Raw genomic sequence first — 22,978 nt, 5'->3', positions numbered from 1 at the left:
CTTTACCACTAGTGAGACTGAAAATAACGTATTAATTGGACCACGAAACCAGCTTATCTTTCGCATCAACATCGTCCAAACGGCGCATATCGCCTGTACATGCTGTGTGTCCTGACATGATATATTTGTGCAGCATTGCGCAGCAGAGGACTTCTTGCCTTTGCTAGATAGTGAGCAAAGCTTCGGCGAGATGTGCCGCCGGAGGTGCACAGTGGCTTTTTAGAATGTGTTTCTGCGCCCTTTTCGCGAAAAAACTTAATTTTTTTTACAAGATATTAGCTATGCCATGGGCGCACTTTTAGGGGTGATGCACAGAGATACACGCATGGCGTTGCACTGTGCGACGCTCGGTACAACCTTGGCATGTTCTTCAGCAGCGGAAAGCACTATTTTGAGTTCAAAAATAAATCTCAATGCGAGGAATTCTCATACGTTCCGATTTGTAATTATCGAAATGAGAATGCCGTCGTTCGATGAGTGCAATGTGCGAGAATGCTTGCAACTGATGATTTATGCTCGCACCCTCTTCTCGTATTTAAAAAAATGGGTAGAATGGTAATTGGAGTTGCTCTGTACAAACCAGACGAGAGGTCCACGCGCGCTATAATTCACGCAGTGATTCTTTTCACGCTGCGTATGCAGAGGGAGTGTTAGTACATGTTCCTTGACACTAAGAAAAACTTCTCAAAGAAATTTTTACCACCGATGAAAGTAAAAACTCTAAGAAATGGCAACGTCTAGAAAGTTTCAATACTGAGCAGCTTTAAACCAAGTGCTAAACAGTTGTGTTAGGCTTCTAATTGAATGACAAAATGCTTATAGTGGTCACCTATCTAATCTTCATTATTTGTTACCTACTAACTCGATTTATTCGTCAGCCTCGACCATTCCCCTTTTGCCGCTTTTATAATATTTTTGTTGTCTCAAACATTGAAATGTATGGACTTGGTGCTTTTCTTGACATTCACACTGCCTTTCAAAACAAAGACCCAAATTTAAGGAAGCTATGATTTCTCTCCCACCACCGAAGCTTACTCTGTCTGGTCCTGTATTAAGATTAACTAATTCGTGAGAATCAGTACAAAGGCACATTGATGTAAATGCTTGAGTGGGTGACGAATGTTGAACTTTCGCGCAGGAGCATTTCTTTACCAGTGTCGCATTACTTTATTAATCCCAAAGTTGAGCTGGCATTTCTTTCACTTCCAACTGCTTGAACCCAGACTGCCCTTTCACTAATCTGACTCTTGTCTCTAAGCTTTAAACGCACTTTTTTTCTTTCTGAACAAAAATCTAATTCCATTCAGCTCCAAAGTGAGAACTCAAATATCCACCGCTGTCAGCCACGTTCCTTCGTATACGGGATCATATTTGCACGCCCACCTATGCCCTACCGCGCGAGACCTTTCTAACCTCCTTTCGCAAACACGCACACACACACACACACCCGTACATCCTAACACCCACGCACAGACACGTGCGAGCAATTAAGTGCCATTATTCCCTCCACATAAGGCGCACTGACGTGAATATGGCGAATATAGCAGCCCCTATAGACGGGCCCCACCGCAGGCCTATACAGAGGAGATCCACCGGTGGGCCTTCCCCTATGCCACCCAACTCGCTTGCAAATATTTTTTTTTTCTTCATCCGTGGCTCCTCGCACAAAGTCCCCTTGCTGCTGGCTTCAGAGACGCGTGCATGGATCGATGAGCGCGGTGTGCACGGCCGGACCAACAACGAGGCACAGACGTGCCTGACCGGATGCGTGCGTGGCCATTCGTTGCTGCTGCTGCTGCTGTTTCTCCTGGTGGCGCTGCTAGCGCCGTGTCCGCTGGCCGCTTTCTTTGTGCTCGCTTTGTTCCTGCCTTTTGCTTTTGGGCCCTACCGCTGCCGCGGCGTGCCTTGTTACCTTAGCTCGATCACCCATTGTTGCCGTTTCAGCTCTTTTGCAAGGCAGCCCCATTTTTCCTTCGCCGCCCAGCCAGTGGGCGTTCGATTGACAAGCACCAAGTAACGGGTGAGAGAGAGCGCCGAGGAGGAGAATAAAAACACAAAAAAGAAAAAAAAGGCAAAACACCAGAAGCGAACAAGGGGACTAAAAGACGGAAGGTATTTGGGTGTTGTGGATTTTGATACGATTCTGATAATGGTTCTTCGTGGGGAAGTTCACGGAAGCATCCCTTATTCTTCTCTCCACCACCCCTTCCCCCCTCCCCCTCGTCTTTCTCTCAGCATCAGTTGTGCGTGTGCTTCAGTGTCCTCCTGCTGACCTGTAGTAGTTCGCGTACGCTGCTGCTTTGTCCCAAAAGAGGTCCTCTGCTAAGAAAAAAAAAAACTAGAAGGGGAAACTGAAGTCCGCGTGCATTTTCTACTACTGCTCTGTGAAGAATACGGATCTTCATATTTTACCATCGGCTCGGTACAGTGTAAGGTTATTTTAAGTCTTTCCAAAACTTTATTCCTAAATGTTTTTCAGTACGTCTTGCAAGTAAGCCACTAGCTATGAGAAAATAGCGTGCCCACTGTTCTAGGGTCCAGACAACTGCTTCCGGGTTGTACAGGAAGCGAAAAAGTTGTTCATAGCGACTGGCCGGATACTCCTGAAAAATGTCAAAGGCTATAAGCTAGGAATGGGCAAGCAGACTTCCTATGTTACCATCTCAAAATTCATCGCCCTTTAAATGCGAGCTGCAGCTACCCTAGGCGCACTTTACATGAAATGAGAGGCTAGCTAATCAGGGGCAGCTAATAAGGAGCAGCAAATCACGGGCGGGAAAATTGAAGCAGCAAATCAGAGTCAGTCGGTAATAGGTAAATCAACGGAACTGGAGGGCACCAAAAAAAAAGAGAAAAGAAACAGAGGTCATTGGCGCGGCGAAACAGTGTGTGATTGGCCAGCACTTTTGTTATTGTACGCCAGTTATACCACGATTGCCAAAGGGTCAACCAAGCGCCTACCGATTTTGAACTGCTCTTGTGTGGGAGATATTTTGATCGTTCTGTCCCATGACTTGCTGACGTGATCTTCAGCGTCCACTACGACGCTAACAAGCTGTGATCGTGGTATCTGGAACGCAGAATTAGACATTACGTTTGTCTGTCAGGTGACCGATCGGGCCTTAAATATGTAGTATGAGTAATCGGAGAAATAACGTAATTCTTTCAGCTCTAATTTCACCTATGAACATGCTTTATATGCTCACGGCATATGTTTCTGGACACTCAAGGCAACCAAATGCTCCACATATTGAAGCAGTCATTTTATACCATTAGAATAGAGGAAAGCATGGCTTACGTGGTGCCCATCAAAAATGGGAACTACACCTACAGGTGCGATTTCCCTTGCCTCAAATAAAAGCGGATACATAACACACAATGTGAAGTTAACATACTGCTTTAATGCTGTACCGTGGGGGTTCACGTAACACCACTTGTTGTTAATAATATATTATGATAGTCGACCCAGTTAATTAGGCATGTTTATAACGAGATACAGGTTGTGTTAGTTTACGAGAAATGCCTACATTTTGATTATAATTTCCAAACGTTGGCTACAGATTGCATGAGCCTGGAATGCTCAGAGACAGCCTTTATTTAATAAAGACCAGCATAAAGCATCGAGTTATGTAACGGAAAATGATAGGTGTAAGGTTAAGAGACGGGAAGACAGCAGAGTGGATAAGGGAATAATGACACCTTAGTCGAACTCAAGAAGAAAAATGGCTGTGATTTAGCGATGGTTAAACCTGGAGTGTCGTTCAGTCGGATTTTTTTTCGCCGCTCCGTTTCGCTGGGCTTTCCTTCTTCATCTTCGTCCCTAGACGTGGATTCACTCTCTCCCCTTCTCAACCCCCTTTCTTACCCCCCCCCCCCCTACTGGGTTTCGCCGGAGCGCCGCGCCGCCGGCAGCTGCCACGGTGGCCACGGCGCCGCCGCGCTGAAGGCGCGAAATGCTAGCGTATGTAGGCGCGCACACCAGCTGCGAGCTCTGACGTCCCTCCACGCATGCGCACAACTGACGAGGCGGGCGGCGTCTGCTCCACCGTCGGCGGAGCGGTGAGGCGCGCGGCGCGCACTCCAGGTGCGGGCTATGACGTCACTCTGCGCATGCGCACAGCTGGCGGAGCGGTGGTGCCACGGCTCAGCGCGCAGCCACGCTGACCTCGCGAAGTGGGTGGCGTAGTGTAGCTATCGCTACAAAAAATTGGCATGGGCAGGGCATGCAATGCGGAATCGAGATAGCCTACGGTCGTTAAGGGTAATGGACAAGGATTCCGAGAGAAGGCCAGTGTAGCAGGGGGTGGCAAAAAGTCGGTTATGCTGGTGAGATTAGGAAATTTCTGGGGATAAGATGGCCGCAACTGGTACGTGTCAGGGATAATTAGAGAGATATGGGCGAAGCCTTTGTCCGCCGGTGGAGTAGTTAGGCTGCCGCTGCTGCTAGTGATGAGGATGAGTCTAATGCCCACCTCTGACAAACTAAGTTGCTCAGATGGGCAAGCTAATTTTACTATATGATTAATGGGTGTCCTCTCCCTGCGTCGGACGCACCCTGCACAATTGCGCTAGGTTTAATGTGCGAACATTATTTGCTTAACTTGTTCGAAAAACATCTGAAATACACTGCAGCTCGATACCGCGCCATCGGCCTAGTATTATCCGATTAAGGAATTCAGTTTGTAACATGTTTATTTGACGGCAGGATTAATGCGAATGCAATGAAAACAACAATGCGCCAATACCAACGACAATGGAGAGGTTTGAGCAGCCACAGCGACCGGCTGCCGCGCGCTTTTAGAGCTCCAGCTCGCTCTTAAGGTGCGGGCTGGTGCCACCGCTACTAGATCAATTTGTGCCACGGTTACGCCGCCAGCCCTCTCAACGTTCGAATAAACCGCTCTTCACCACTTATAACTAGGATGTACAATGCTTGCGCTGCCTAAATTTTGAATCTAAGAGAAATGACACTTGTTGGGCAAGTACGCTGCGAGGCATCCCATAGCATTAAAAGTGTAGCACGTCTAAACAGAAAGGACACACCTATAAAGTATATATAAGAGGTGCGTTTTCAGTGAGAAAACTTTCTTGGTCACCACATAGCAATAATATATGTGCCCTCCTAAAGTCATCTCCTGGCATTCACCTCAACGTTACTTTTTCTGCTGCAACTCACCGATAGGAAAGCTTAAACAGAAGCGATAATGCAGTTTTCCTCTCAAGCAACTGGAAAACGTCTTAAAAAGTAGTTAGGGCAACAACCGCGTTTGCTTACTTAGTTAGCTTTCGGAGTTTTTTCCGCCATTTTGAATAACTAATTTAATATGATAGTTTTCTTCTATCTATTCTAAAGAAAGAATTTTTATCCACGTAATCATAGCAGGCAGCTTAATTACCTCTGAGGAAAGCTGGTGCAGTCTCGTACAGCCGTGCGACGATGTAAAACTGCGCACAAGGTAGTCAGAGTTTCACGCGAACTACACACGTGGCACATTAACGTCTATGCTAGTATGATGCATTCAGGACTCGACTCGAAGCCAAAAGACAAAAAAAAGACGAAAGGTTAAGCTTTGCTGAACAAATTGTGAAGCACGGTTCAGCAGGTTTCATAAGTAATGAGTAAAGCACATTACGTACAGTTAAGCAAAAGCCCTGCGTCTTGAGTCAGTTGCGGGTTTTATCGCGGCTGTCGCGGAAATAATCATTGAATAGGGAGCATTCTTTATATCACTTGATCCTGCCCAGTCCGCGAAAGTTAAAGACAAAAAAAAAACCCCGAAGGCTTAAGCTTCGCTCAAGAACTTCGGACGCGCGCTTCGGGTTTCATAAGTAATGCGTAAGACACGTTGCGTGCAGTTACGCACAGAAGACGGCATTGCGCTTTCCGTCAGTGGTGCCTTTTATTGCAGCTGCCGGGAAAATATTCAGTGAGTGAGAGAGGAGAACCTTCCTCACTCCACCCTGCCCTCACCTATTCTGTCTTGTCCTAAATTGTCGCCTCAAAAATTAAACTCGTCACGCGTACAGAGACGATACACGACACAAGCAACGCCGCATTAGCGAACAGTGCATAATGCCGCTGGTCTGCGTAATGCGAACAGACACGTTTTAGGCGGAGGAAATATATATGATGCCGCTTGTGAGCAGGGGGGAGAGGGGGCGCCACTGGGGTCTCCCGAAGCACTGAGCGAGTGCCCTAATGCGCCGGAAAAGATGTTTCCTACGCATTGTTCTCTTTCTGGATGCAAGGCCCGTAGGCGGGCGAAAGTGTGCCGGTACGTGTACGCTGCGGTCCCAGGTAGAGAGTGGCATATAGATTTGACAAGCGACGCTGCCTTTCCATACCTCGGATTGCACGAACAAAAAAGAAGGAAATAACGGGCGGGGCGCCGGCAAAAACAATCAAGACGGTTGGTGTTAATGGTGGCCCTGGAGGAGAATAATTCATGAGAACCGAGGAGGCTCCAATTACGGGCTGCCCGTGGCCACCGTCGCCGGCGCTGTGCATCGCTAAACGCTGCCCTCCTTACGCCTACCAGGGAGCGTCAGACAAATGGACACCGCGGTCGGCGTGTGCGCGGTCACAAAGTATGGACTGAGCCCGAAAGGCGCTTATTTAGTCCAACTTTATGGCGGCTCGGCTTGCGTACAGACAGCGCGCATTTGTTCCCTGTTCTATAAATAGGCTTTAACCGAGCACTGAAGTGCGTCAGGCGGTCTAATTTTGCTAGACTTTGTTTTTTCACGATAAAGTTGGAAAGAGCGAAATGCACTTGCCGAATATTTTCACGGACCTTCTGTGTTGTTTACTAGGTATGTTCTACAAAATGCTACAGTGTTACTGTACGTTCTTGGCTGGCTATTTCTTGAGTTTGCCTTCTGAATCTGTCATGCAGTGCTGTCAGTACTGGTATCTGTCATGCAGTACTGCAACATGTTGTGGGACACAACTGGTGTGACAAACTTTCAAAAACTACATTTGCTACAAAAAGAGCTGCGCGTTACATAGCTGATGTCCATTATACGTACTCCACAGAACCACTTTTTTCTAAATATGAAATTCTTCCTGTGTTTTGTTTTTATAATTATAGGTTTTTATAATTATAGGTATAATTATAGAAGCGTTGTGCTACAAAAACTTCGTAAAATTTGGCACTGATGATACAATTCATCTGGCAAAACTCCGAGAGAATACAAATATTCGTTAGACCAGACCTAAAGAGATGTGGTTCGTACCCACCCCGAGAACCTCCTATGATGAACAATCTTTATATTATACATTACCTTCACTGTTAAACTTATTAGAGCGACAAAATTTTGATCCCTCCAGAAACCGAAACTCTCGCATTAAACGTTTTTGTCAACTTATTTATTTGCAAAACTAGACCATGCCTTTTTATTCTCCTATTTTCTTCACCCCTGTTGCCTATGTGTGTTGATTATTTGTATTACCTTTTTTTTTGTCTTAATGCTTGCCGTCTTGTTTCACTCTGTATTACCCGTTGCTTTGTGATGCTTTCTTATTTCTTGTGTATGACTGGTCGTCATCTTGCTGTCATGCCAACTTGCAAGGTGTCGGGACCTCGTCAAGCTGCCCGAGCTTTCAGTCCCGTACTCCCCCTTTTCTAAGGAAATAAAATGTTTGATTGATTTATTTATTTATTGAATGGTCGCTCTCTTCTATCATTTTTTTTATCACGGGATGTCCCATCTAACGTGAGAAAACTAGTATGCCTTATGGGAATAAAATTCTTTGTGGTCGCCTAATAAGCAGCCGTAGAATTTACACAATAACAAGATAAGACACTTCATAGTATAATTCTTTACCTTTTCGAGTGGTAAATATGTTAAAAATGGGTCACTAGAAGGTTAAAAGTAAAAAAAAATTAACGAATGACACAATATTTCTTAACACCTGCCAGTCTTCTGAACATATTCTTTTTTCTTTATCTGAAGAAGAAGCGCGAACCACGGACTAGAACATGGTTGCGACAGCTTGCATGCGCTGATAACGAGCGCGGATTCGAGAACTTGAGTGCACAGTGAGGACAGCCAATACGAGAGCTCAGCCACGCACAGAATGTTCAGAATGTTCGCCCTATTTTCGAACAGTTCGCGATTTCAAGGATTTTGACAACAAGGCGCAGAAGCATATTAGCAGTCAAGCTACCACGACGAAAATTTCGCCAATTGTGTGCTTTATTCGAACGACCAGCTACTCTTTAATTGAACCTTTTTCTTGAATCCTCAAGAGTGCAAATTTTCATCGTTAATATTTGAAATAAATATAACGGGACCGGAATAACAGTGCTGCTTCCTTCGAACCACCGCCAACAATGCTGATACCTTCTAGAAACATGCAACCCTTTTTTTTTAATCCTTCGGGTCAGGTTGCGTGCGACACCCTAAGCAGAAGCATTATCCCCTTCGGTCGGATTGAAAGCATTTTCTGTAGGTTGTCGAGCACTTCCCTTCACCGCTCCTCAAGTACCACAGGAACGTTGCTGGCTAAAGAAAGCGTAGTGTGCTTTTTCACATTCACCAGGCATAGATACCTCCGTATGCGGTAAAAAAAACTACAAAATATGCATAACTGCTCCTCTCGGCGTTTACAGCAGTTTCCCACGTACCCTGTTGTGGGAAATTGATAACGGACGCAAAGAAAACTCTTGGCCGCACGTGGCTGCTAGTAGTACAACCGCACTTTCCGTCGATCAAGTCATCCATCCCTCCAGCAGGTTCACGGAATGCGTCTTTGTTATAAGAACGCCGTGAGTGCGCACAGTGTTACTGCATTTAACACAATTTATTAATCATTTATTTAACAAGAAAAACAGTCATTTTTGTTGCCACGGAGGATCAGCTTGTTCACGCGGGTTCGAACCCAGCCGCGGCGGTCGCATTTTGATGGCAGGGAAATGCTAGAGGCCCATGCACTGTGCGATTACAGTGCATGCTGAAAAACCTCACGTGGTCGAAATCATTCTGAGCCCTCCACTACGGCGCCCCTCATAAGCTGAGTCGCTCGGTAACCCTAAAATTCATAAATCAAACCAAAACAAAAAATAATGTATTCTTTTGAACTAGATAAAAAAAGCGAACATGCTCATGCAATGCTCTATACACTATGACAACTGTTACGCGGCATAACGGAGGCGTCTATAAAATAAGTCTAATTTTTTCATCGTGATCAAGCGCAAATCGTTCGCTTGCTGTGAAATTTTTCACGGCTTCCTCGCAAGACGTTCCCGTGACGCCCCCCTCCGAGATAATTAAACTTTCTTCAAATAGGGCGGCCTCTCTCTATGTAAACTCACTCGGCGAAGCACTCGCTTGCCGAGGCGAAACGACCAAAAGCAAGATGGAATGGGTCCGAATGCTAATTCCACTGCATCCGAAGCGTTTTAAAGGCCGGGGCGAACAACAAGAACGACCCAAAGAAAAGTCACGTCGAAGATAACCTTACAAAAAGTTTCGGGAGTACTTATTTGAAACAAGAGCAGAAAAAGGGATGGGAGAGAGAGAAAATGAGAAAATAGGGGAAAGCAGGGCATCGTCCCGCTGTCCGATATCAGTTTCCCGCGAGATAAAAAAAAAACGAAAATAAAGAGGCAATGTTCTTCTATGGGGGAAAACCGAGCTTCCACGACGTCTGCCCGGCCGACAAGGCTAGGGCTGAATTAGTCGCGATTCTTAATTAACGAGAGCGCAGTCGGACGACAAGAGCCAACAACGTCAGGCTCTAGACACGGCGTGGAAGGAAATAACGGAGGCGGGAGAAGAGGAGCAAGAACCGGCTGCGCGAAGAGCGGAAAGTCGAGTCTGATTAGTAATCTCGCTGGATTGTTTCTCTATCTCCTGGGAACGTCTTCCTTTCGTCCTTTTATCTTTTTTTTTTTGCCCAGTTCAAGAAGGATTTTGTTATTGTGGCACGTTTGGGGGTATGTAATCGACGCGCAAGAGTATTGTTTTCGATGCAGAGTGGAGGGGATCGCGAAGCCCTTATTGCGTTTCGCGGTGAGGAGATACATAATCTTTTTTCCAGCAAATGGGCTCAAGCTGGAATTGGGACGGCAGGATCAGCGACGCGTGCAGGTCCGATGCGGCCGGACAAGCTGCCACGTGCCAAGTTCTTCATGCTGGAATCTTTTTGAAATTTTGAATTTTATTAATCATTCCCCCGCTACGTCGAGGCCTTAGAAGTAAGATGTAGTAGTATTAGTTTAAAAGTTCTGTTTAAAAGCTTTTAAAAGCGTGATGTTGGGCAATAGACGGGAGGAATTTCTTAAACAAAATTAACACACCTTAAGCGCCAAATTTTGGAACACGCCTTGCCTCTGTGACATAAGAGTCCGGAAAGAGGAGGGGGCAAGGAGCGGGTCGGCTGCTCCCCCCCCCCCCTCTTCTTTAGAATTTCGGATATATTTTATGCACTACCACAAATAGTGCGTTTTTGGTGCTAACCTACCGCCTTCCCCACCAACAGCCATCTGGTGCCCCCCTCCTTCAAAAAGTTCTGCAGACGTCCTTTTTCAGTGAGAATACTTTAACGGACACTTGAGGACAAATCCATCTAATTAATATTCTGAAGAAATCTTGATTCTCTGGCTTTTCCTGGCTACATTACGATTATCCGGCACTAAAAGGTGCATTTACTGACGAGAAAATGGAATTTACTAAACTTCGCGTCGGTCGATTCAAACCCTTGACGTCCTTACTGAAAATGACGGGTCACCACTTTTTTGAAGCGAATGACATTGCAGCGTAGCCTCTGCGATCCGCGTAAAAATTTCTATCGACGCACGCATTTTGCTTGCAAAATCGGCCGGTGGTAGCGGTACCTTACCTCGATCCTAACCTGAACGTTTACTTTACGGCACAACCATTCGATCTTGTTTTGCGCAAGTTCAAAATGGTGGTTTCGTCCATGCTAGACTTTCCACTTCACCATATTTGCTATCAGTGCAGCTGAGCTTCTGTATGGTGATGTGAACGCGTACCTCGTTTCCCACAGTGATCTGCGAGCATTAACGGCTGCTGCTGTAATGCAAACTATTCGACTTTGTCAGATTAAGTATGTTTTCCTGTCAAGACATTTAGAGCACTGAAACATCATTGTCATATCATCGTCATCACCACAATCAGTCTGACTACGTCCACTGCAGCACAAATGCCTCTCTTATGTCTCTCCAATTAACCCTGTCCTTTGCCAGCTGCGCCTGCCGTATGCCCGCAGACTTGACCTCATCAGCACACCTAACTTTCTGCCCCCCCCCCCCCCCCCCGCTACGTTTTCCTTGCAGAAAAAAATGAAAAAAAAACACATGGACAGAAGTACCTTAACATAGATACAAGCTATAAATATGTGCTTGGTTTTTTGCGATTGAGACAAGTACATTCCTATATCATAATCTCGACTCCAGACGCGTATAAGCTTCTCCTCTCCGCTCTGTGTGCCTCCTTCCCCAAGGAGTAGCTGAGGTTGGGTCTAAAATAAGATGGCTCCTTTGGTGCTTCGTTAAATTAAGGAAGCATGGAGAGCACCTCACTTGAGGTAAGAAAAGCGTATAATCTAAGGAACGTTCTAAACTTAAAAGCTGATATCGGTGATTGCCTTCAGAGGGACCTAAAAACTACAAGACTTTGTCAGCTGAAGTTTCTTGTAAGTCGTGTTCTGAATTCACATAAGCACTTTAAAAAAAGCCCATTTGCTTCGAGCGATTTCTTCTCAGATTTTTTTTTATGCCGGCAAGTTAAAGCATATTTTTAAAGGTCAGCCACTGCAACTGGCGGATGGTATCGCGCAATATATTTTATATAAGTATTGTTCCCTGAAGACACATTTTTGTTTTAGGCAATATATTGAGCAACAGGCATTAGAAGCGCCGTTTCGAGCACCGCACAGTTTTATTGGCGATGCTCGCGCTACGATATCATATGACGCGACCAGAATATTTTTGAAATAACGTTCTTACATTGGTGCATGTTTTTATGCTCTCATGCGACTTTTACGCTGCGAAGAGCACTCGTAATATCTGTATTTTCTTATTTTGCTGATTGTGTGATACCTCTTTTATGTCATGAGCCGAGCACGCACAGGAAGAGGGTTGCGAGAACCGTGGGTATAAAGAAGCCGACAACCGAAAAGGAACATTAATGCCGTTATGCAACACACCCAGTCTGAACGTCGCAAGCGCGAAACATGCGGAATTTGACGCAGCACAGGATGTTCCACGAATAAAATAGGATAAAGGAATACATTCAGGCAGAAAAAGCAGTGACGAAATGTCCCTTGTTCTTGCGTTGCTGGCTGCCAGAAACAGAAAAGAGAAATTACAATCTGTACCACAGCTGTGCCTAGCTGCGGACCCGAAATGACAAGAAATTACAGGGGAGATGTGTTCCTACTGCGTTCATCAAATGCGTATTCATAACCCTCGTGCATGCCTAAGTGCTCATTGCGAGCTTGATGCATAAAGGGTAATAAGGGAGTAATTACTCATTGGCATACACCCAAGCGCAGCCATACGACTACAAAGGTCGCAGAAACTTCGTAGTTAAAGAAAAAATCGTCCTGGTCTGCGGTTCAAGCCTTGGACCACAGCTTCATTGGAGCAGTCGCTCTACCAACTGAGCTAACCGGGACGGCAACCTTGTGGTAGGGAGAGAGAAATTGTTCAATAACTTGAAGTGGGAACAGTGTTGCCAAGTGTCTAGGAGAATCCCCCGAGGTGGAGTAGATTTGTAATAAGGGAGTAATTACCCACTGGCATCTATCCAAGCGCCGCCATACGGCTAGAATGGAAAGCTATGCAGCTTTCTCAGAAACTTCGTAATCACAGAAAAGTTTGTCCTGGTCCCGGTTTCGAACCCAGAACCATCGCTTCACCGGAACAGTCGCTCTATCAACTAAGGTAACCGGGGCGGGAAGCTTATGGTAGGGTGAGAGCGAATTGATCATTAACTCGAAGTGGCAACAGTGTTGGTTTAACATTTAGAGGAGCCCTTCTTCCCTCAAACTTTTGACCAATGTATTAAGGGTGTAACTGAATGGAAGTGAATAACTGTTAATTTTTTTTGTAACCACGCCACGCTTAATTCTTCCTTCAGCTACCGAATAAGTTGTATTTGTTCTCGCAGTTGAGCATGAATCACTTTATTTTCGTTGTTCTTTTCTTTCACCTAATGCGCGTGTAATTTCGTTATATTCTCGAATAGAATGTAAAAGTGAGAAAGAAGAAAGTTTTTTTTTTATAGGACACTGAACGATTGCTAGGCGCACTAAGCGGTGGTATGGCAGGGAAAGAAGCAGAACAAACGGTTGTAGCGCTCAGAGGCGCACTCACCCGATAGAGGCCCAAGTTGTTGACCACGCAGGGAAGTTTGACCGTTCGCCCCACGATAGCAGTCACGTTTGGCACTGGCTCGGCAAACTCGGGAAGAACTTCGTGGTCTGAAAGAAGGAGCAGAGGGAAAGAGAGAGAAATAAAGTAAGCGAAAAGCGCATCTCCGAGGCGACAGGGCAACAGATCGTTTTTTGACGCAATAAACATCGGGAAAGAAGAAACGATCGTGTCGGAGGTCGCCAGACACACAAGGCGCGCCCGCAGACGCGCAAACACAAACCCGTTCGCAAACACATCAGTTATGGCCTTCCCAGTGTAGAGAGCCGGCGTGCTAGCCTTCTGGCAGCTAGAGGAAGAACGCGTTCAAGAATAGATTGAGGAGGCGGTGCTCTATTTGCCTACCATGATTAGCGGCATAGGTGTATAGTATATATATCATTTCAGATAAGCAAGCTTCAAGTTCGAAACCTTCTCTCTGACGTGTTTTAACAGCAATGTGTTGCGACAGGTTAACGCTTTTTGCGTCTTCGTCGGCCAATAGAAACCACGACTCCATCACAACCGCGAGGTGCTGATACGTCGTTCACGAAACCTGCAGCAATGACAATTGATTTACAATACTGAAATATTGACTAGAATTCGACGTTTTACTAGCGACTTAGAATTAATTTCTTCTTTTATAACTTCCTTAGGGGAGCCAAAAATACATGCAAAGGCAACACTACCATCTCAGATTTGTCGGTCTCAAAACTACCTCCGGGCTGAAGCAGGTCCCACAGTATACACTCGGTCGGGACGAAAATTAAAAAAAAAAACGAATGGTTCTGGTATCTTGGAGAAGCTGTAATCTGAGAAACAGGCGTAACATCAGCCGTATCTTTATCAGTATGTACCAGAATGAAACCGCTATTCATTGCGTTCCGGTGAGAAGATATGCAGTAAAATGGCATCGTCCGCCTTTATTTTCCAGAAACAGATATTGTAGGTGGTATGTGCAGTATGTAAATATGCAGCTCATGTAATGATTATGCGGTCATATTGTTACGTGACGGCCAGCCGGAGAGAAGGACGCGATGAACGATGGCAAATGAATGACTTTATGGCCGCCGGCCTTGCGCGAGGGCTCCGTTACGCTCCGCTGCCAGCTATACCTTCTTCGTGACATTATGTTTAAATTAACACAGAAAAAGATCATTTGCGGAAAGAACTCCATATATTTCACGTACAGATCAACACTGTTTAGTAAAAAAATGGCAGTTTTTTTTTGTAAATTAGTTCTTGCTGGAAGAATGGGTGATTGGCTTTAAATTGACAACAGACTCGGCTAAAACACAAGATACACACAGGAGACGAGATTGGCGGGACTAGTGCAAATTTGAAACTGATTTTACAGCATTCAAAGTAAAAAATTACAAAGGTAGTCATAGAGAAAACAACAGGAGCAGTGCAGCATGTGAGCTGTTGGAAGCGTACCACATCACGATAATCGGTGATGCCTGCGTCAGATCATTTAAAAAGAAAACTTCTCCAGCGTTTTGCACGACATGGGCGCTGGCTTGACTTGTACTCCTCATCTCGCTGCATGTGTTTTATTTCAGTGCCTATATAAATTTTACTCTTAAGGCAATAAAATCGGTCGGAAATTTTCGTTAGTCCCGTCAACCTCGTCTCCTGTGTCTATCTTGTGTGTTAACGCAATTTGTTGTCAGTTAAAAAAAATGTGACAGGCGCCACTACAGAAGCTAGGATGCATAACAAAATGAATAGATTGCATTCAGCACTCAGTTTCATACTACGTAAAGTATTTTCATTTGATGTTGAAGTTTAGTCTCTATTAGCGGGAGAATCTAGAGGGAATCTGGACAGGATGAGTAAGTATTGTGCTCAACTGCTGGTTTTTTCGTTTCTTTTATAAAATTCGCATTTTGTTTGTGAGGCAGCATACTGTATATAATGTTTTTCCTTTATAAATACTGCGATTCTTTACAGGATCTAAGAAGGCGTGGATGCACAAAAACATAAAAGCAACTATGGTTGGAAATAACACACGTAATTTTAGGACAAATCAGCCAAATGTGACTAGCGAAATCATAAATAAATACAGGAATGCAAAATACAAATATTGCGCAGGGGCAGAATATAATACAGAGATAAAAAGACATTACTGTGGCTTTCATGCATTTATAACAAAATTTGTGTTAAGACATCTTGCCAAGATTATCCTGCACTCCGTAAACGCTCTAGAAAACTAAGATTACTTATAGAGGCTGATACATGCATCTAAAAGTGCTACTGTAAATCCGTGCCGTTGTCTTGCGTTTTATCCAAAGAAACAAGGTATAATGTTGAACGTATTAATACTGCATTGACCTTTGATTAACTGAAAGAACTTGAAGAGACAAACACAGTTTCTGTGAGCGACTGAAGGCAAGCCTTTTAGATCAAGGAGATCTATATATGTTATAATTACACCGTACTACTTTCTTTTGGGCTTTAATTTGCCAGCATTACTTTTGGCTCCAGATGGCACCACTTTAAACAGGTCAAAGCCTTTAATGCACCTCCTCAGTTACACAACCTTATTTTACTCGGAATTTAAGTTTTTTATAGCATTGATTAACACGGTCAATGCTCGAAGGAACTTCAACATCTAATGTAATGTTAGATTTCATAATCTAATGTAAGACAATCTAATGTAAGAGAAAGTGCCAAATTTGCTTTGCTCCCTTTTAGGCGCTTACTTTTTAATCGAGGGCGACTCTTTCTAGCATTCAGTTTTCTCGGAATTCAATTACATCGCTCGTCATGGTCAGACAGCAGGCATCGACAAAAGGCATCAGTCCTCCATGCTTTCGAAGGCATGTCGTAGCGTTCTCCAATTTCATTGACCCGAAGCAAGTAAAGAAAGTAAACAGACTGGATTAAATTCACTTTCCACTAATACGGGGCCAGGTACACGGCCATAAAAACATTGACGGAGAGGAGGAAACCTAATGAGGAGCGCGAACCGAATCTCCGCTGTTCAAATCGCACACCGGCCAGGTTCCAAGAGAGAAAGGGACGGTTGTCGCCGGCGATTTTGGTCGTATAGGCGACCATCCGGGCCAGCGGCGGACTCCAGGGGGCACATGCGGGCGTTGGAAGCGTCGCGAAGCGCGCAAGCACGTGAGAACCCAGAGGGGAGAGAGTGTGGGACAAAAGAAAACAGGCCGCGGCGCAGGCGGGAAGCTGCGCACGTGAGCCTCGCCGGACTAATGCGGCGTGACGAACGGTCCGCTCTCTGGCGTCCACTGCTTACGTGACCGCCCGCCCCTGGCCTGGCCCGGACGCGACGACATCGGCGGCCTCAGACGCAGCACCGTAGCTGCTGGTGCTGATTTCGCAGTGGCTAGCGTTGCACTCTCCTCTGTACGTATATGCGGCCAGACTTTCGTTCTATTGTCTCGCTGTTCTCTATTTATGGGATTTTTCGTCAATCTTTCACCACGAAAAGCGCGAACATGTAAACGACCTGTTTTTGTGTGATGTTTTTTGTTTGTCTGCTTGTCTTTCGCCGGAGAAGGCAAAGGTCACCCCGGTGATGATTTTCGAAAAATAATTAATGAGATGTTGACGTAAGAACTACGGCGGTTTGGTTGGGGACGAAGAAAACAGAAGATGCAGGGGCATGTCAAGGGAAACAAACTGCGAGGTGGGCTCGGCAGCCGAAAGTCACCAAGCCGCCGAGGAAGGTTTGTGGAGATGAATGTGGCGGTAGTGTATTATTGTAATAATGGAGTAATTACTCATTGGCATCCACCCGAGCGCAGCCATACTGCTACAAAGGAAAGCTATACAGCTTTCTCAAAAACTTCGTAGTTAAAGAAAAATTCGTCCTGGTCCAGGTTCCTTTGTAGCTTTATGGCTGCGCTTGTGTGGATGCCAATGAATAATTACTCCCTTATTACAAATCTACTCCACCTCGGTGGATTGCCCTAAACATTTGACCAACAGTGACTTATTGTTAGTTGTATCTAGCCTCACTGATTGTTTCCGACACTCGGTCTGCCTTGGCGTTACTTGTTACATCAGGAATGGCAAGATGAAAGGCTAATCACAGTGGCGAGCTAAATGAATCCTTAAACTGAATCGCGCACCACATTTCGTGTTACCCATTGGAAAGGGGTCAGGGGAACCTCTATACAAATAGCTTGCACTGACGTCAGTGAAGGGAGTCCTGGGATATGCTTCCGCCATGTTTATGAACCACCAGCTCCCGCAGTATGCGTTCCGCGTCGCTTCATTATGGCAGAATGCGCAATATTTGGGCGGTCGAAGGCAGCAGTAGCCGTGGTTGGAAACACTCGAAGAACACAAGCTTCCTCCCTGTGCAAATGAGTGAATGAAGGCGACTCAGCTTGCGTGTAGCTCGCATCCAACGTTCCAATTTCGACCGCGAGAACCGCTGCCATGGTTCTCACTTCATAATAGGCAAATTTTCATCTTGGAAAGTCGACTATGCGATAATGGCGAAGCAAAGAGAATATCGCTGGTTAACCTGAATGTTTTGCGTTGCAATGGTGACCACTCATGTGCCTCGAGGAGACAAATTCTCACTGAGTACCGTGCTTCTTGGGTACAGCGCCAAGCATGAAGATTGCGCACGATGTAGCGAAAAGCGGTGAGCCCAGGCCAAAAACAGCATGTTGAGGCCGACGCTAGGGGGACACCGAAAGAGCCATGGGCTGATCTTCATACCGCCGCAGGTGACGTAAGAAATCAATGTTTCTGTGAACTCTGTTTCAGCAGCAAAACACAAAGTAACATTTACTAGCAGTGCTGCACTAACGCCTCGAGTTAAGTTCACCCAGATCAAAGAGCTTAAAACTACAGAAAAAGTTTCGGGCTGACCTGTAAAGTAGAAACTTCGTCTATACCGCGAGCTGCGTTACTGACAAGCGCTCACTTACGCACTAGTGAAGAAAGTGCGCGATTATAGCGATTTCTGCACTTTTAATCGCGAATCACAAAGTAGCTCATAATGTTACCGTGTAATGTCTGCAAGTAGGCCAACGCCCGAGCTCTTTTCTACTTCCAGTCGTCAGAGGCCGATATTCTCGCCATGGCGAACATTTTCTCCGCGCCGAACGTGCGCTGATGCCATCAGTTGAGATTTGCATTCCTCGTGAAACGACTTAACATTCGAAAGAGAAGGCATTTTTACGCAAAAAAATCGAAGGAGCTGGTCGCATGATGGGGTACCTCATGCCCGCCGTAGTAGCGATCTCCACTACGTAATGTCACGTGTAAACTATGTATGCATGTAGCAGTTTGACTCCCCTGGAAGCCGCACGAGCGCAATTGTTCAAAGGTGGTTAGTGTTATCAAGAATAGTTCAGCGTGGTTCGCACCTACAACTACATAGGCGATTTCCTCACAAACAGAACGGCAACTACCAGTTGGGGTGACGCACAGAGGAAGGTATTGGACTCATATTCAAAAATAACAGCACGAAAAACGGGGACGAAGGGTAGAAAAACACCGGACAAGTGCTGACTCTCAACTGAAGTCTGAGTCTCAACTAAATACTCCTTGTTTCCTGTGATTAAACTGCTATTTCTGAATATGTATCAACAGCTCGCCCGGCTAGCTACCGCATAAGACTCGGCGACAAGGGTACACCGGAAGGATCGCTGTTGTTCCCGACCTTGTTTATATTGCCATGCTTGACCTCCCCGTACAAATGGACGAAGTCCCGCGGCTAAACCACACATTGTACGCAGTTGATCTGACCCTGTGGATGTGCAAGGGCAGTGACGGCCAAATTGAACAGACGCTCCAGCGAGTAATCGATGCTATAGAAAGATACTTAGAACCGATCGGGCTCAGCTGCTCGGCCGAGAAATCGGAAGCGCTCTTTCTCGCGTCAATGCGATCACCTCTGTGTCGGCGTATAAAGAAAGCGCCACGGACCGTATAACCCGGGAATCACACTCAGGGTGAACGGTAACGTTATTCCAACGACGGAAAACATTGGAGTTCTGAGATTACGAAAGATTGCGAATTAAGGCCAATGGCAGGAACTCGAAAACTATTCAGAGGCTAGAGGCTAGCACCAGTCAAACTTGCAGACACCTGAAATGGATCGCAAAAAAAAACATGCAGAACCGAAAGAAGCTAACCTCCTTATGCTTGTCCAGCCTTTCATAATACGCAGGACAGTGCACGTGGCGTCGTATTTGCGGCTTCACATGGCGCAAAAAGGACAAACTCAGCATTCTCATTCGTACAGCGATCAGAACAGCACTAGGTTTACCACCTAATACATCGACGACCAGGATTTTTAGACTAGAGGTATCCGGTACCCTCGAAGAGCCCATCGAGGCTGCAGCGACCTCGCAAAACCAGAGATTGTTGCGATGTCGTACTGGTCGCAGCATTCTGGAAAAGCTGGGACATGAGCCTCGAGCATTCTCCAGACGTACTGACAAGGCTCCTAGGTAGATTAGGAACAAATTAAAGATACCTCCACTCCCCCAAAAAGACCCATCCCGTCTACCGTAAGAGCCGGAGAAGGGATAGACCAGCAGCGTTGCACACCCGTTTTGAGGGCACACAGGGTGTCTTGTATGCAGATGCCGTAGAATGCGCGGACGGCATGGGGCGCGTTACGGTAACAACTAGGAAAAACGGGTGTCCGGCAGCGTGTTGCAGCACCCGACACTCGACCGCAACAGAGGCGGAAGAGTTGGCCATTGCGCTGGCTCTAACTCAACAACAGATCAAAATTATTATCAGCGACTCAAAATCAGCGATTAGAAACTGACGCGGGCCACATTTCAGCCGTAGCAGCACTAGTATATCCCGGTGGCCCACCACCGGCACAACAGGCCACGCTCACTTGGACATCGGCGCATCACGGGTTGGGGGGAAACGAGGAAGCGCACATACGGGCCCGAGGATTAGCTGCGTTCCGAGATCCCAGTTGCGTCTCATAAGCAACCCCGTCCTCTTCGCGCGATGAGGATCCCCTACAGATGACGATCTTAGTACATATCAAGAAATCCTAGATCATTACAGATTAGGCTGACCGATACTTCCTTAAAGCGAGTAAGCAGCTCACCAGAAACGAAGAGGTTGTGTGGCGTAAGCTACAAACCGGAGTATTCCCATACCCCCAGCTCTATAGCATGTGGCACCCGGTGGTTTTCAGCCCGAAGTGCAAATGTCGCGAGGGCATAGCGGACATGATCCATATGATATGGACATGTCCTAGCTTTGGGGAACCTGACAGAAGAAATGTGTCCCGGCAGGCACTGCTTCTCAAAGAGAAAGAACAGGGACATCGTGAAGTCATCCGTCTCGGCCAGGCTGCTGCTGAGATCCAGGATATCCCGGTCGACAGCTAAGGGGAAGACGTGGCTGGGACCGAGCTGCGCCTCGGATCCCCGTTAACCTTTTGACGAGTGCTAATAAAAGTTATTTCTCTCTCTCGCTTTCTCTGCGCCTCATAAGAATGGTCAGTAGGTCCAGCCTTGAAAAGTCGAGGTAGTGTGCACCATTTTCCCTAGGCGTTTCTCCCGCAATCGATTGCCCTATCAGGTTATCTCGAGTTCAGTTATAAAAATACAGCATATACTTTAGGTATACGTGGCAGCAGACAATGGTACAGCATGTAACATATATTATCAATATGTCGGTTCATGCTAATGTGTGAAAATTTGAAGCGTGCTGCGGCCTGGAATGATCTCAAAAAGGATGCTGATTTTTCTTTGGAAGAGTAATATCAGACTATTATGTGTGCCTTCTACCGTTTTGAAAGAATGAAATCGTGACTCGGTGTGAAAACATGAAAAAAATGAAAAAGGCTTTTTTTTTCTTAATCAATATTTACTGCCGCGTAGCTCCTAGGGCTGTTTGTTACATTGGAAACTTTTGACAATTTATGATCGCAAACAGAGCATTCGACGTGTTGCAACTGAATAGTTTAATTAACGCAAAACGTCTTGCATAGCGCAACCACTGCCATGTAGAGTCAGTTTATTGCATGGGTTCTGCATAACAGGACCCATATGGCAAGAGCCCAAACCGCACAACCCATATGCAGACCCATGCATGGAATACCACAGAGCCCATACAACAGAAACCATAGTTGTGTGGGTCTTTATAACAAAGGAGGAAGTAACTCGTGCTTTTGGCAGTATTACTTAAAACGCTGCTCAGAACATTGCTGAAATATCGCTAAAATTTTTAGGCTCACAGTTAAAGTTTAGATACTAAACTTGTGATACTAAACTTAGATACTAAATAAGTTTTGATACTAAACTTGTATCTTTAACTTATTCCGACGCGGTTATCTCGAGCTTACTGTTATATTATTCTCAATATTGGCAGTACTGTTTTATTTTCATAGCCGTCTTATCCTCTCATTTACCAGCGGCCCCCGGGAAAAATCAGTCAGCTCAAGCTAACATTTCTCTTCTTCTTACTCTGCTAGTCCGCATCTATTACTTTTGACCAGCAGTTTGTGTCCAACTGAGCACACGGAAGTACGTCTCCTCGCGTCAGAAACAGCGACATCGCAAGTTGTCTCACGTTATCTTGCGCAAATTGCTATGGTAACGTCGGAAAGTAAACACGAAGACTCTGCCTTGCACTTAAGCAGTTTGCTCAAGAAGCCAGGTTTGTGTCCGCTAAGGAGTCGAGCAATCCGCTAAATGGTATTGACTTGGAGCATGTTATGCATCCGTTTTGTTCATCATTGCTTGGCGAGACAGCAGAAACGACTGATGCAATATAGTGGAGAAGTATTTGTCTCCTCTTTTGGACTCCAGCAAGCGCAAAACCGTTAATCACGTGTCGTCAGGCTGTGAGTGCCGCTGATTTGCGTCGATAATGTGTGTTCTGCCAATTTTGCGGCTACAAGAAGCATCTTGAGCTCTAGCACCAGACGTTTTGTGCCGCTGCCTTGCGGCTGTAGGCGAACGCAAAGAATTAAAATGATTTTGTCTGTTTTTTTTAAGTACTAGATGTTGGCCTTCGAATGTATCGTTGCGCCATCAGACTCGTAGCTGCTGCCATGATGATTTAGAGAACGAAATAGTGGGAGAGTTGATCAATATACACAGTGCTTTGGTGAAGCTCTTTTAACCCTTTTGCTGCAAGTCTTGCAACAAAGGGCAGTTCAAAATTGCCTGCAAAGTGGAAAACCCCTTCATCATAGGCTCCAGTTACGACTTTTTGCTACCAGGCACTTACACCGTGCTACCAGGCGATCCGAAGTGCATTGATTTGCTTTCAAGCACGTTTGAAGTTACTCTAAGAAAATTGCCTCTGAGAGTGTGCACTAAATACGTTTGTAATGACTCCCAGAAAAGCCTCACCAAACTCATTAAAGAGAGGTTTCACAGGGTTTGTATCTTGTCTTTAATATGGAAAGAATTACAGCCTTCTAATATGAATAAGGCAATAAAAATCGAAATGTTTCGATAAACAAGTCTCTAATGCTTTTCGTTGCGCTCTAAGACGTCCTAGAAGCTAGTGGCTTCAGCTCTACTGTCCCTAGATGCAAGAAGCTTATATTTTTTCTTGTTCTTTTCATTCACAAGGTTCGGGCGTTGGCTAGTATAACAGCTTTGCGTTGGCTCAGGATT

General features: G+C 45.6%; 1 protein-coding gene across 1 annotated transcript in view; it reads right to left on the bottom strand.

The window, feature by feature from the left end:
- LOC144123373 (lachesin-like) overlaps positions 1 to 22,978 on the bottom strand; it is a 92,442-nt gene that overhangs the window by 22,530 nt on the left and 46,934 nt on the right. Inside the window, exon 3 of the mRNA XM_077656216.1 lies at positions 13,347 to 13,453. Within this exon, the coding sequence (XP_077512342.1) occupies positions 13,347 to 13,453 (107 nt within the window). The remainder of the gene's footprint in view (positions 1 to 13,346; positions 13,454 to 22,978) is intronic.

Source organism: Amblyomma americanum, chromosome 3 (genome assembly GCF_052857255.1).
Source record: "Amblyomma americanum isolate KBUSLIRL-KWMA chromosome 3, ASM5285725v1, whole genome shotgun sequence".
Classification (NCBI taxonomy): domain Eukaryota; kingdom Metazoa; phylum Arthropoda; class Arachnida; order Ixodida; family Ixodidae; genus Amblyomma; species Amblyomma americanum.
This window is presented reverse-complemented; position numbering and strand designations above follow the sequence as displayed.